Source organism: Bidens hawaiensis, unplaced genomic scaffold, assembly GCF_021521415.1.
Source record: "Bidens hawaiensis isolate Kalapana, Puna unplaced genomic scaffold, B.hawaiensis_p1.1 tig00002186_1, whole genome shotgun sequence".
In the NCBI taxonomy this organism is placed as follows: domain Eukaryota; kingdom Viridiplantae; phylum Streptophyta; class Magnoliopsida; order Asterales; family Asteraceae; genus Bidens; species Bidens hawaiensis.
Window position 1 is genome coordinate 3,242,539 of NW_027491117.1, and position 13,822 is coordinate 3,256,360.

The following is a 13,822-nucleotide window of genomic DNA, read 5'->3' on the forward strand; positions in this document are numbered from 1 at the left end:
CGCAGGTCCATCTGTGACCATGCGAGGAGTTCAGGATGTAGTGTTTGAAAGTGAGGCGACTGTTGGTCGGTTACTACAACAGGGCGGCCAGTCTAGCGGTGTTGGTGGTGGAAATGATGGTGATGACGAAGATGAGAAAGAGGATGATGATAAGGATGAAGATGATGACGATGATGAAGTTCATGATAGCTTTGATGAAGATGATGATAGTGATGATGAGGGCAGAGATGGTAGAGATGAAGATGCCGAGGCAACAGGAGGAGGGGGTGGAGATAACACTCAAACACCTCCTCTAGCTCAACATGACGTCCAAGACCTTGCTGCTCATGACTCGGCTGGCAAAGTCAGGGAGCATCATACACGGATCACTGACATGTATAAAGATTTGTTTCCAGATGACTTTGCAAGTGTTATGGATGACTTTATTGAAGCAGGAATAAATTTGGAGCATCTTATTGATCAGAATACAAAGGCGAGGGTTGAAGACGACTATATCAACTACTCACCTAATCCAGACACTCCTCCTGCTCAAGTTCAAGCTTCAGAAACTCCCGCTGCTAATCCCGTCTCCATTCCAGCTGACGACTTGACACAGGAACCACCAAAGAGGAAGAGAAAGAATCATATTGTGTCAAGTCGTGCATGTGCCCGTGATCTCCTCTATCCTTACCACGATGACTCGCTGATTGTATATGCAAAGTACAATAAGGAGAATGCGTGTTGGGCGATTAGACGATATAGTGGTGATCTGATTTATCTCAACCACCATGAGCTGAAGTCACTACCAGTGCTTGACCTCAATTATCTTCAAAAAGCTCTAGGTCATGGTGCTGTTGGAAGCACTTTGGATAGTTGGATCCCCGATTATCTTCATCGTCAATCGAGGGTCGACTACAAAGATTTTGAGCCGAATAACGGAAGGAATTACAAGAACCCAAGAGAGATGGACCCAGCCATCGGAGAGCCATGAACAATGTGAAGATACAGGGCACCAAAGAATTGTCATATCATCTACCATGGAGAGCCCTTTATTCCCAACATCCTTCGAGACTTCTTGGGCTGGGAATTTGACAACACAACAGGGAGGCCATCATACGTTGCAAAGATCTGCCTGAGATATGCGTATTTGACGAGCACGAGCTAATGGGGCTACATATCAAGAAGCTCTAAGGAACCGTCGAGGACATCGGTCGTCAAAACACAGACCGGATAGTGGAAGCCTTCAACAAATTTGTTAGAAGAGTTGTTGAACTTCCACTACCCGAGGACGGCTGGCTGGATTACGACACCGATGGATTCCAATACTAAAGACTAGAGGGAGATTGTTAGGTCTCTTTTTGATTATTTTAGTCTTTTGTATTGATAATTATGTATTGGGTCATTTTATTTACTTTGTATTTTAGGCCCAAGAGAAAAGGTGTAAAGAAGCCCATTGGGCATTTGATGTATCCTACTTCTCATGCATGCTTTCCTATAAATAGGAAGCATGCCATGAGAAGTGAGGATCATAGTAATTGTTGATATTTAAAGAGAAAAACCTTTTGTTATAAATCTCTTCCCATTCTCTCGGCTCTCTCTCTCCTTATCTCAAAAACAAATTGAAAATAACATCTCAAGATCCAAGACCGCTTAGGTGGCTTGGTGTGATTTCCGCTAGCACTAAGCTCTGTTGATCCAAGACTATTGTTAGATCCACCCACGTTGGGACCTACACCGACGGTGGCGGTGCACTGCGAAGCGGTAGCGATGGTGAACAGTAGTAGCGATGGCAGCGCGCGGTGGCGGTAGTATGCCGACGGACAGTAGCTGCGGCAGCAGCGGTGGCGGGGTGCTCCAGGATAGCAGCAGCAACGGCTAGGAAGCCGACAACTGGTGTGGGCTCCACGGACAGGAAAAGGTGGCTGCTAGGGACCGGCTGCGGCGGCGGTGTACAGTTGGAAGAGATTATTACTTAAAGTGGCTAGGGTTAGGATTAATGATAGATTAAGTAGTTTATAAATAAACTAGTTAAGCATATACGAGCCACCAAGCCCATCTCTTATTTCCAAAAGCCCGGTCCGTTATATCTTGTTAATTTATGCCATACTCGGTTAACTAACTTAAACAGGTTTCACGCTCATTACCCAAGGTGTAACTCTAACGGGTCAAAACTCGGTCAGCTGTGTTGATTTTAACAAACCGGTCCATAAAATCAAACAAGTAGACCGTCGATGGAGAATCGGGGTGGTGGTGGCGGTGGTGGTGATGGTGGTTTTTAGGACTGAACCTGCTGTGACGGCTGTGGTGGTGGTGGTTTTTATACAAGTTCATTTTGAGAATTTAACATACCAAGATATCATTTAACTAAATGTCTATTTGGTTCTCTTCGAATTGTTAAAATGAGCATATACTCTTAGTGCAAAAGTGTGCTCCATATGACACATTATTAGCTCAGATTTTTACACTTATTGTAAATCTGTTAGTGGTTGTACAACTCTTAGTACCAACCACGACCCCTAATATGATTTGTAAGGCCACAAGCGGATCCGCACCAACACTTCATGTGTCGAGTTACCAGTTTGTCCAAGTGAAATGCGATTTTGAACAAGTTCATTTTGAAAATTTAAAATTGTGAATAATAGTAAATATTAATTTGTGTTAAAAAAGATTAAAAGTTTTGGGAATTTTCCCTTTTGTAAAACTTACAACTCTTTTTTTTTTTTTTTTTTTTTTTAATAAGCTCTTCAACATAAAGAACAACAAGATAGCCCTAGTGAAAAACCAAGCTTGTGTAATAAGATAAACATTGTTCGCACCCATAAGTCCATAACAGCTCAAACAAGACCAGAAATATCAAACTAATTACTTAGCATAACGTTACATTCCACCACAAAAACCATATTAATCACAACCTGGTCATGTGGATGTTATTGCATGTAGATTGGAACATCAAGTCTCCTTCATGCTTATGAATCAATTACCTGCAGCAATCAATGCATACAGTTAGTTCACTAGTCAATAGATAACTCTTAATATGTTCTTAAAGCAAATGCAGATGCTGATTCGTACACTAACTTGAGAGGTGTTTGATCTTGGCGAGAGTAACTATTATCCAGTTGAAGATCATTGACTTGGAGGTAGTTTCGACCATTGAATGGTTGGTGAGGCGGTACCAAATTGTAGTCAGAACTACTTCCAGGCATCAAGCTCATATGTTGCTGTTGAGCACTTTCGTTTTCAGCAATCTGTGAGATCAAGAAACCGTTAAAACCCTAAAATCAATGAAACCAGTATCATAGAACCGAGTTATCTAGAGAGCAAGAGAGATTTAGACGACCTTTGCGCGGAGGAACTGATTACTGTTATGCAACTCATGTTCCTGTATTTATGAACCCTAAGATGAGTTACAATATATAAACCAACTAAGACGGTTACAACTAGCTATTTATCAGTTCGAGTCTTGTTCGATCCACTAGTTTCATATAATAACCTCTAAAAAGGTCACATGCCTAGAACAAGTTGTGATTTGCTTGATCCCGTTTAGGAGAGTATTGTCAGGTTTAGTAGATTTTCTGGTGACGGGTTCTCATTATTGTAAGTTGGATATGTATGGGGAAAAAAATGTTTTGGGACAGGATAACTAAAAATTTGGGTCAATTCGAAACAGAACAAATTAGTTGAACTTGGTTAAATTGTATTTAGAATTTGTAAAACTTGCTAAATTTTAGTTAAGAGAATATTAAATAGTTATAGTTCAACATGTTAATTAACTAAACACTACAGTAATTACGGTTTATTTTTTAATTTTTTGGTACTATAAATATTGATGCTCCATACTCGCTTTTGTGTAAATATACTCGATTAATGTTTACTTACTAAGGATTATAAGGAAAGTTCATGTTACTTACTCGCTTTTGCATATACTCGATTTCAGCAAACAGGAGTTCATTCTGGAGATTAGTGGAATGGTATATGTTAAATCATAGAAAATCATAAATGTTAATTATAAATTATTGGATATGACTCTAAATTAATCATACCTTTTTTGATCTGATCCTGATAAGGCCTTTCTCTAACTTGGTTTCCAGATTTTTGAGATCTTTTGCTGGCATGTTTCCAAGTGATTCGCCCATGATGTTCCTATAAAATTGCCTTTTCCCAAAAGGTATTGACTAATTCAAATCATGAAACAAATTAAGCAAACACAAAATATTTACAAGTTACCTGTTTTGGTTTTGAAGATTGGAAATTTGTTGGCGTAGTTTCGCAGATTCTTGCTGGTAATACTGCAATAAAATTAGCGTGTGAAATTTAGCATGACACATTATCTGATAAGAAATTTGTCGGTTTAGTTAGTTTAGTTAGATGGGTTGTGTTTGGGTGACCTCATGGGCTCGTCGGGTGACTCATGCATTATTTTGATAATTAATTATAAAAATATGTGCTATGTCGTAACGTAAATGTGTGTGACACGATCTATAATTTGTGCCACGGCATACCAACAAAACAAGGCCCATTAGTACACATGAATAACCCATCCTGTATTTGCATCATGTCAACAACAAAATAAGTTTCAACATAAATATAATATAATTAGTGTAACACTGTAACTAACCAAACATTCATATCATATAATAATTAACAAGCTATAGGTAGTATATTAAACTTGATTAGTTGTTACAGGATTTTACCTGAGCATTGGCTTCAGAAACAGACCCACTGCTTGGTGGATCTAAGCAAGCCTTTTTGTACCTGTCTATGGTTCCTTTGACACTGTGTAAACATCACAAAAAAAGACACCAAATAAATCATAATAAAATATTTTATAAACTAATTATGGATTTTTTTATTATTATTTTAATAATTAAGTTGTATCAACAAAATTTTGATCAACTCCTTGGAAATTAATCATTAAAGATGGTTAAGTCCTAAAGCATTGATGCACGTAGTCACAATTAAAAAGAACAGTGGTAGACTTGATCGATATGCGTAAATGCGAAAGTCTTGCGGTTGGCATTACAAGATTCGCATGTCAAGAAGACATGGTAGAGTTTAACCAAGAAAGGTTTAACCAAGAAAGAGCTAAGAAGGAAAGATCTTTGGAATGACTACTACTACTACATAGTAGAGTGCAATAGTCATAAATAAGTCGATGACGGTGTCACCACGGAAGGGGACAGACATAATTTTCTATTAATAGAGATCGCCAATGTCTTCTCATTTTTGTAGTTTAATTAAACCTATTGTAATTGAAAAGAACACCAAAGTACTACCACGTTCAAGAGTTTTAGATTTTATGCACCTCGAGTCTCCTTTACGATGAGCAAAACAGAATTCATCAGAACGACAACTTAACGACTGATGAGCAAAACAGAATTAGTGTTCGACACTAAAAGAAATACAAGTCGTGAGCTTTAAGATATGTGATTTCATACATAAACTAGAAAAGCTAAAGAAAATCCAAGAAAATGAAAATAGAGGCATTTGTTTGAATGCTATTGAGCAAATATATATATTGTTAATTTAACAATTAAGGACAAAGTTATCAAACAGTGTTTTGTTCGAAGGATAGATGGAGGAGTCAATGAACACAGTAAAATCATTCACAGCAGTCAACTTTTCACTCGAAAGCCATTTGTGCTATTATTTCAAGAAAACAATCAAGTGAATAATATCCCACTTTTCTCGGAAATCTTAAGCATCCTATTTATATTCCTTTTATGTATACAACCTTAACTTCCCCGAAGACACTCATTGGCTGCCTCTGCCACGTCATTCAAGATCCCCTCTTTATGATTGGTGAGACACTCCTACGGACAGATCTCTGCCACGTGTCAAAAACCCTTTACACCCCGGGTAATCCCATTAACTTTACAGTTTTACTTTTACCCACCTTGGTAGATCTAATATTATTGCTCTCTGTGAACTTTGGGTCAATCAGAGCCGTCCATTTCATGACATCAGTCCATTTTCCTCTCTCCCCATACATAAGATAACGTCCTATTGGTTCCCCAGAACTTGTACTTTATTTCTCTCTCTATCTATATATGCGTATATGTATCTATATCTGTTTATATGCAAGACCAGTGTGTGTATGTGTATGTTTATTCCAGCATTGAACAAACATTAACTGCTTTTTAAATAGAAAATAAAAAAATAGAAGAAGTGATGATCTAAGAAAACAAAAGGTGCAACCGGTGCAAGAACTTGTTTATTATGTCAGAAGTCAAGAAACTGAAAATGAAATCTGGGTTGTGACGTTACCAAAAGATTTCTTTTTTTTTTGTGACGAATCTTTACCCATACACCTAATATTTATATATTTTTACTAGATTTGGATGTGGGTAATTGATTAAAGATAACTAAACTGAAAAAATGTTAAAAAATTGTTGTTGAGAAATGTTAGTTGCAAAATGTAAATTCAAAGATAAAAGACCAAAATGGAAACCTTTTTAATACCTTTTTTTTCACTAGTGAAGTTCCTAACCCTAATTTATTTTTATTTATAGAAAAACTCAAGAGACCCATTTAATACCCTACTATGTTTAATAAATCACAGGTAGTGTTATAAGGTGACATGAAGAAGTTATAGTAAAAAACCTAATAATAATTTGCACTTTGATAATTATAAATCTGGTATAAACCCAAACTTTGACCTAGATCATAGAACAACAGTTAGATAGGCATTGTTTAATGTATATGAACACATAAAATTGGAATACACACTTCATTTCCAAGAAGTGGTTTCCATTTAGTGGGAAAAATAAATTACTCACAAGTATTTCTTATAAAACCCTAAATAGGTATGATTTGTTATATGTTTTGGGTTACTTTTTAGTAAAGGTTTATAAAGATCTGGTATAGGACCTTGCTTGGTTATGCAAATATCTTTTGTGACAAATGAAAGATATATGATATATATCTTATCATATTGTGTAAATGGTAAACTGATTTGAAAACCTAATTAATAAAGCTTTTTTTTTTTCTTGACAATGCTTGATGACATCTCTTTTATAAGAGTCCTATCATTTTGCTTTGGTGATGTTTAACTGACATGTGTGTTTAATAAGGAAATGTCACAACCATGGAAATCTTGAACAAATAGGAACTTGACAGCAATTTGTAGGCCTTCCCTAGCTACCACTTGTGTGTGTATTTTGTGTGTGTGAGAGAGAGAGAGAGAGAGAGGTGTTAAACAGCCATGGAGAAAGGGAGAGAGGTGGGAAGCTGATCTCAGTGTTCTGCTATACACTTCCTAAATCTTTGCTTATTTTCTTACTACATATCTAATGTTTACTTTAACAACAGATCTTGTAGGTACCAGAATTATAAAACAAAACATAAGCTCATTGAGGTAAAGAAACAAAGCAGAAAAAGAGAAAGACAAGTGAATCTTAGTTGTAGTTCTACAAACCAAAATAAACCAAAAAAAAAATTCACAAAACACCTTAGTTTTGTGTCTTGTACTTAAATCTTCACTCACAAATACACAACATTCATTCTTGTACCATACACCCCAAAAACACATCAAGAAACCACATCAAACACCAGTTTAAACCTTATTTTGTTAGCCAGTGATATAAGCACAAAAATCTTTCTTGGGTATTCAAGATCTATATAAAATAGATGCAAAATTGCAAAAATTTAGTTCTACCTGTTGTTGGCATACTCGTGAAGGCGACCGCGGCTAGAGAAGACAATAAGAGCAAGCTCAGCATCACAAAGAACAGACAACTCATAAGCCTTTTTGAGCAAACCGTTGCGGCGTTTGCAAAAGGTCACTTGTCGATTCGTTGTGTTTTCGATCCGTTTGATTTCGATCTTTCCCCTCCCCAGCTTTCTCTGTGGAGAAATATCTCCCGAGTCATTAGGAAACGACATGGATACACCTGAAATCAAGATAAAAAATAATAAAAAAAAAAAAACCATTGAATTTTGTAAAGTACATAACAAAAAAATGAACAGTATAAAAAGCCCAAAAATGTTGAAAACAAATTTAGCTCATATTTGCCCAAACAACATCCTGGACATCAAGGATTTCCATGATCTACTTCTTTTTTTGATATATAGCAAGCAAATAAAACTTTGCATCAAACAAGAAAGTATAAAGATAACTGATTTCACATGGATTTTGGCATCAATTCTGAGATTTGATGGGATATATTGATGAATGGATTATATGTATAATTGAAGAGAGAAACTCATAAAGATTCAACCTTTTTTTTTATCTCTCTGCTTTTTGAGGGTTTCCCACAAATATGAACAAGAAAGATGCAGAAAATGGAATGGGGAGGTGGGATGGTTGATGAGTATTTATAAAGTAGACAACGACTCTTTTGTCCATTAAATTAACGAACTCACTTAACCTTAATTAATGGCTTATGTCGGTACCAAAAATATTTAAGTGTTCAAGGTTTGCAGCAATAACAAATATTAAAATTATATGTAAATACCCTGGTATTGGTCACACCCAAGGCCTAACTTATAGCCAAAACACAACATAATAAAAGGGTAACTCAAAAATGAAACATTAATACCTTATTGAATAAAGAAAACTGTAGGTCCCGACGCGGATGGATCTAACAACGTTCTTGGATCAACCAAACTTAGTACTAACGGAATCAAACTAAGCAACCTAAGAGGTCTCGGATAATGAGTATTATGTTCGGTTTTAGAGAGAGAGAGACGAGAGAGTGAGAGAAAGATAATATGTGTGTGTTAAAGAATTTTGACAAAAGGTATTTCTCTCATGGCATGCTCTCTATTTATAGAGAAACATGCATGAGAAATAACTTTATTTCCAAATGCCTAATTGGCTTGTTTACATTTTCCTTGGGCCATTTCCCTTGGGCTTCAAACATACAAAAATAAACATTTAAAGCCCAACTACATATATTCAATACAAAAGACTTAGTTATACAAAAATAGGCCTAACAATCTCCCTCTAGTCTTTAGTATTGAAAACCGTCGGTGTCGTAGACCAAGCATTCATCCTTGGATAGTGGAAGTTCAACAAGTCTTCGGACGAACTTGTTGAAGGCTTCAACTATCCGACCTGTATTCTGACGACCCAAATCCTCTACGGTCCCAAGCGGTGAGTTGTAGAGCTTTTTCACATCTTCTATGTGCAGACCCATAAGCTCATGCTCATCGAATACTCGAATCTCATGTATGTCACGGCAATGGATGACGACCTCACCTGCTTTATTATCAAATTCCCAACCAATGAAATCTCGGAAAGTATTGGGAAGAAAGGGCTCGCCATGATATATCTCGTGACAGTCTTTTGGCGCCCTATACCTCCACATAGTACGTGGCTCTCCGGTGGTTGGGTCAATCTCCCGTGGGTTCTTGAACCTGTGACCCTTATTGACTTCAAAATCCTTGTATCCTACTTCTGATTGACAATGTAAATGGGTCTTAACCCAGCCCTCCAATGTATCCTCATACTCACCACGGCCTATAGCTTTTCGAAGATAGTTATTATCAAGCTCGGGTAACGACTTCAGCTCGTGGTGGTTGAGATAGATCAGGTCTCCGCTGTATCTTCTTATAGCCCAACAGTTGTTCTCCTTATCATACTTGGCATAGACAATCAATGTATCGTCATGATAAGGGTAGTTGAGCATGCGAGCACAGGCACGGCTTGACATGATGTAGGTCTTTCTCTTTTTCTTTGGAGGTTAATGTGTCAAGTCGGCGGCTGGATCGGATACGGGCTCTGTTGCAGGGGCCTCTGAAGCTTGAGCTGGCGGCGTGTCAGGATTCGGCGAGTAGTTGTGGTAGTCGTCAGTTATGTCTACTGCCTCCTCCGCCTCTGCAAGTAAGTCTACCAGGCCCTTCCCAGCTTCAATGAACTCATCCATAATACCTGCAAAATCATTTTCAAGAAACAATTCTTTATACATACTGTCAATTCGCGAATCGTGTTCCCTGACTTTGCTGGCGGAGTCATGTGCAGCAGGGTCTTGTACATGTTCTTGATCATGTGGAGGTGATAGAGGGTTAACTCCACCTCCACCATCTGCTGCACCGGATCCAGCGTCTCCACCGTCTCCAAAATCATTATAATCATCATCATCATCATCATCATCAAAACTATCGTGAATGTTGTCGTCCACATCATCATCGTCCTCATCATTGTCACTGTCTTCATCATCATCTCCATTCTCACCACCACCAACTTGTGTATGTGGTGGCATTTGTTGTTCAGGACCAGCGCTGGTACCGACACTACTTCCTGCTTGGCCAACCTGTTGTACAATACGACCAACAGTTGCCTCGCCCTCCAAACCCACAACCTGAACTCCTCGCAGGGCCACACTTGGTCCTGCGGTGGGCTGTGATCCACCAGCCTGAGAAGTCTCACCAGACCTTCTCCAACTCCTGAAAACTGTATCAAGTCAATCCTCCAGACCATGAAAATCATCCTCATGAATACACATAAGGTCTGAGTCAGCTTGCTACTTGCTCACCAACTCTTTATTTGTCTTCAATTGTAGCTCATTTAGACGGTCATACTCCTTAACTTTGGCTTGAACAGCCTCCATCTCGGTTCGAAGTTTAGCATTTTCATTTTCAGCAATCAGTGTATCGAGAGGGGCAGAGGATGCTAGCTGATTCTCTATATAGGAGACTCTGAAGTTCGTAGCCTCTTTCTCAACATCCCACTTTGTAGTGGCATCCTCAATCATCTTCTTCATCCTTTCTTCAAGAGCATTGGCAGCCGGTAATTTCCTCTCAAGTGTGGCCACTTTATTACCAATCCTAGAGTGGTCTGCCCTCGGATTAGCATTCTCATAAGACTCATGATTCATCAGCACATGTAGATTCTGGATTCTTGTGTGGAGGGTGTTGATCAGGAGGCGTTGATTCTCGATTTTGGCCTCATTCAGTTCTTTCTGCTCCTCCAACTCCTGAACCCTTGCCTTTAACTCCCCTTTCTCCTTTTCATCCTCAAGCTCCTTTTTCTTCATATTTTAAATAAATGTTAGGAGCACAATTTCTCGTTCGGCTCTTTTAGCGTTTGATTCCTCCAGTGCAACGATCCTATCGAGGATAGGATCGGCGTATACTGGAGGTGTCGAATACTTCCCTCTTGTAATGGGCTTTGGTGAAAAGATAGTGGTTGGTGGGGTGGTGGACAGGATGGGTGGTGAAGTGGTCTGAGTAGGCAGTGTAATGGATAGGATAGGTAGTGATAAGGAAGTGCAGGTGGGTGGTGTTGGCTGTTTTTCTGGTGGTGAGGTGATAATGGTTTGGCTCCATAGGCTTGTTGATTGGATGGGTGAACTGAAGATGGAAGGTGTGAATATTGAAGTGAAGTTGGTTTAGTGGTAGTTTGTATGGGTGGTGGTGTGGTTTGAGATGGCTCAGGCTCGGTCTAGGTTGGTTGTTGTTGTGCAGGTGATGTGGATACTTGTAGGTCCCGTGGTGGGTGGATCGAACAATGTTCTTGGATCAACCGAACTTAGTGCTAGCGGAAATCACACTAAGCAACCAAGAGGTCTCGGGTCTTGAGTATTATGTTCGGGTTTAGTGAGAGAGAGAGAGAGACGGGAGAAAGTAAGAAAGTATGTATGAGTTTTATGAATTGGAAAAAAAGTATTCTTCTCATGGCATGCTTCCTATTTATAGAGGAGCATGCATGAGAGCTTGTTTTCATTTCCAAAATGCCCAATGGGCTACATTACATGTTTTTCCCTTGGGCCAATTCATACATAGTGAACAATTAAAGCCCAAGAGAAACAAATACAATACAAAAGACTAACATAAACAAAACGGGTCTAACTCTAGTCTTTAGTATTGAAATCCGTCGGTGTCGTAGACCAAGCATTCGTCCTCGGATAGTGTAAGTTCACCAAGTCTACGGACGAACTTGTTGAAGGCTTCAACTATCCGTTCTATATTTTGACGACCAATGTCCTCGACGGTCCCAAGCGGTGAGTTGTAGAGCTTCTTCACATTTTCATTGTGGAATCCCCATGCTCATCAAACACTCGAATCTCGTACATATCAAGGCAGTGGATGATGGCCTCACCTGTTTTATTATCAAATTCCCAAACAATGAAGTCTCGGAGAGTGTTGGGAAGGAATGGCTCGCCGTGATATATCTCGTGACATTCTTTTGGAGCCCGGTATCTCCACATGCTTCTTGGCTCTCCGGTAGTTGGGTCTATCTCTCTTGGGTTCTTGTATTGGCGACCCTTATTTACTTCAAAATCTTTGTAATCCACCTCAGATTGATGATAAAGGTGGGTGGTGACCCATCATTTGAGTGTGTCGTCATACTCACCTCGTCCAAGAGCTTTTGATAGATAGCGTAGATCTAGCTCTGGCAACGACTTTAGCTCGTGGTGGTTGAGTTAGATTAGGTCTCTGCTGTATCTTCTGATGGCCCAAACATTATTCTCCTTATTATACTTCGCATAAACAATCAGCGAGTCATCATGATAAGGGTAGTTGAGCATGCGGGCACACGCACGACTTGACATAATGTGCATCTTTCTCTTCTTCTTTGGTGGTTCATGTGTCAAATCGGCAGCTGGATTGACTGGATCTGTTGCAGGAGCTTCTGAAGCTTAAACTTGAGCAGGAGGTGTGTCTTGATTTGGCGAGTAGTTGAGGTAGTCTTCTTCTACTGCCTCTTCCGTATTCTGTTCAATAATTTGGTCCAACTTCTTTCCTTCTTCAATGAAATTATCCATAACAACTGCAAAATCATCAGGAAACAAATCTTTATACATATCGTCAATCTATGTGTCGTGCTGCCTGACTTTGCCGGCCGAGTCGTGAGCAGCAGGGTCTTGAATATCTTGTTGAGTGTGTGGAGGTGATTGAGTGTTAACTCCACCTCCTACTGCCCCGGCCCCTCCATTTCCTCCATTTCCACCCTCATCACCATCACCATCATCATCATCGAAACTATTGTGCACGTTGTCATCGTCATCGTCTTCTTCATCATCATCATCTTCATTATCATCTTTGTCATCACCATCATCTTCATTATCATCATCACCTTCGACTTCACCACCAGCTCGGACCTAAGGTTGTGCCTGTTGTTTAGGACCCAAGTTGGTACTTACCCCACTAGTGGCTTGGCCACCCTGTTGTACCAAACGACCAACAGTTGCCTCACCTTCACACGCCACAACCCAAACTCCTCGCATAGCACACTTGGACCTGCGGTAGGCTGTGATCCACCAGCCTGAGAAGTCTCACCTGACCTTCTCCAACTCCTGAGAACCGTATCATGTCGATCCTCCAGACCATGAAAGTCATCCTCATGAATACCCATAAGGTCTGAGGCCGCTTGATACTTGCTTACCAACTCTTCATTAGTTTTTAGTTGAAGCTCATTGAGACGATCATGCTTCTTCACTTTTACTTGAACGGCCTCCATCTCGGCTTTAAGTGTTGCATTTTCAGCTATGAGTGTATCGAGGGAGGCAGATGATGCTAGCTGATTCTCTAAACTTGTCACTCTGGAGTTTGTAGCCTTCTTCTCAACATCCCACCTCCTGGTTGCATCCTCGATCTTCTTGATGAGACTTGATCTGAGAGCACTTGCAGATGGTAGGTTTCTCTCAAGTGTAGCCATTCTGTCAACAAGCCTGGAATGGCCGTCCCTCAGATTTGTGTTTTGAGAGGCTTCGTTGTTCAGCAACAGTTGTTGATTTTGGACCCTGGTGTGAAGCGTGTTGATCAGCAATCTTTGATTTTCCAATTGAGCCTCGTTCACCGCCTTCTCTTCCTCCAGAACCTGTACCCTAGCTTTCAACTCCGCCTTCTCCTTCTCATCCACAGTCTCCTTCTGTTTCATCTCCTTGATAAAGCGAAGAAG

At 39.6% G+C, this 13,822-nt stretch overlaps 1 protein-coding gene across 1 annotated transcript; it reads right to left on the reverse strand.

Moving 5' to 3' along the window:
- Positions 1-2,776: 2,776 nt before the first annotated feature.
- On the reverse strand, positions 2,777-9,632 carry LOC143610374 (floral homeotic protein AGAMOUS-like). Its single transcript, XM_077084873.1, has 9 exons — positions 9,035-9,632; positions 7,634-7,868; positions 4,671-4,752; positions 4,204-4,265; positions 4,020-4,119; positions 3,888-3,929; positions 3,317-3,358; positions 3,049-3,224; positions 2,777-2,960 (listed from the first exon to the last, which is right to left on the reverse strand). The coding sequence occupies exons 1-9, from the start codon at positions 9,630-9,632 to the stop codon at positions 2,957-2,959; spliced, it is 1,341 nt and encodes a 446-aa protein (XP_076940988.1). The 3' UTR covers positions 2,777-2,956.
- Between the last annotated feature and the right edge of the window lie 4,190 nt (positions 9,633-13,822).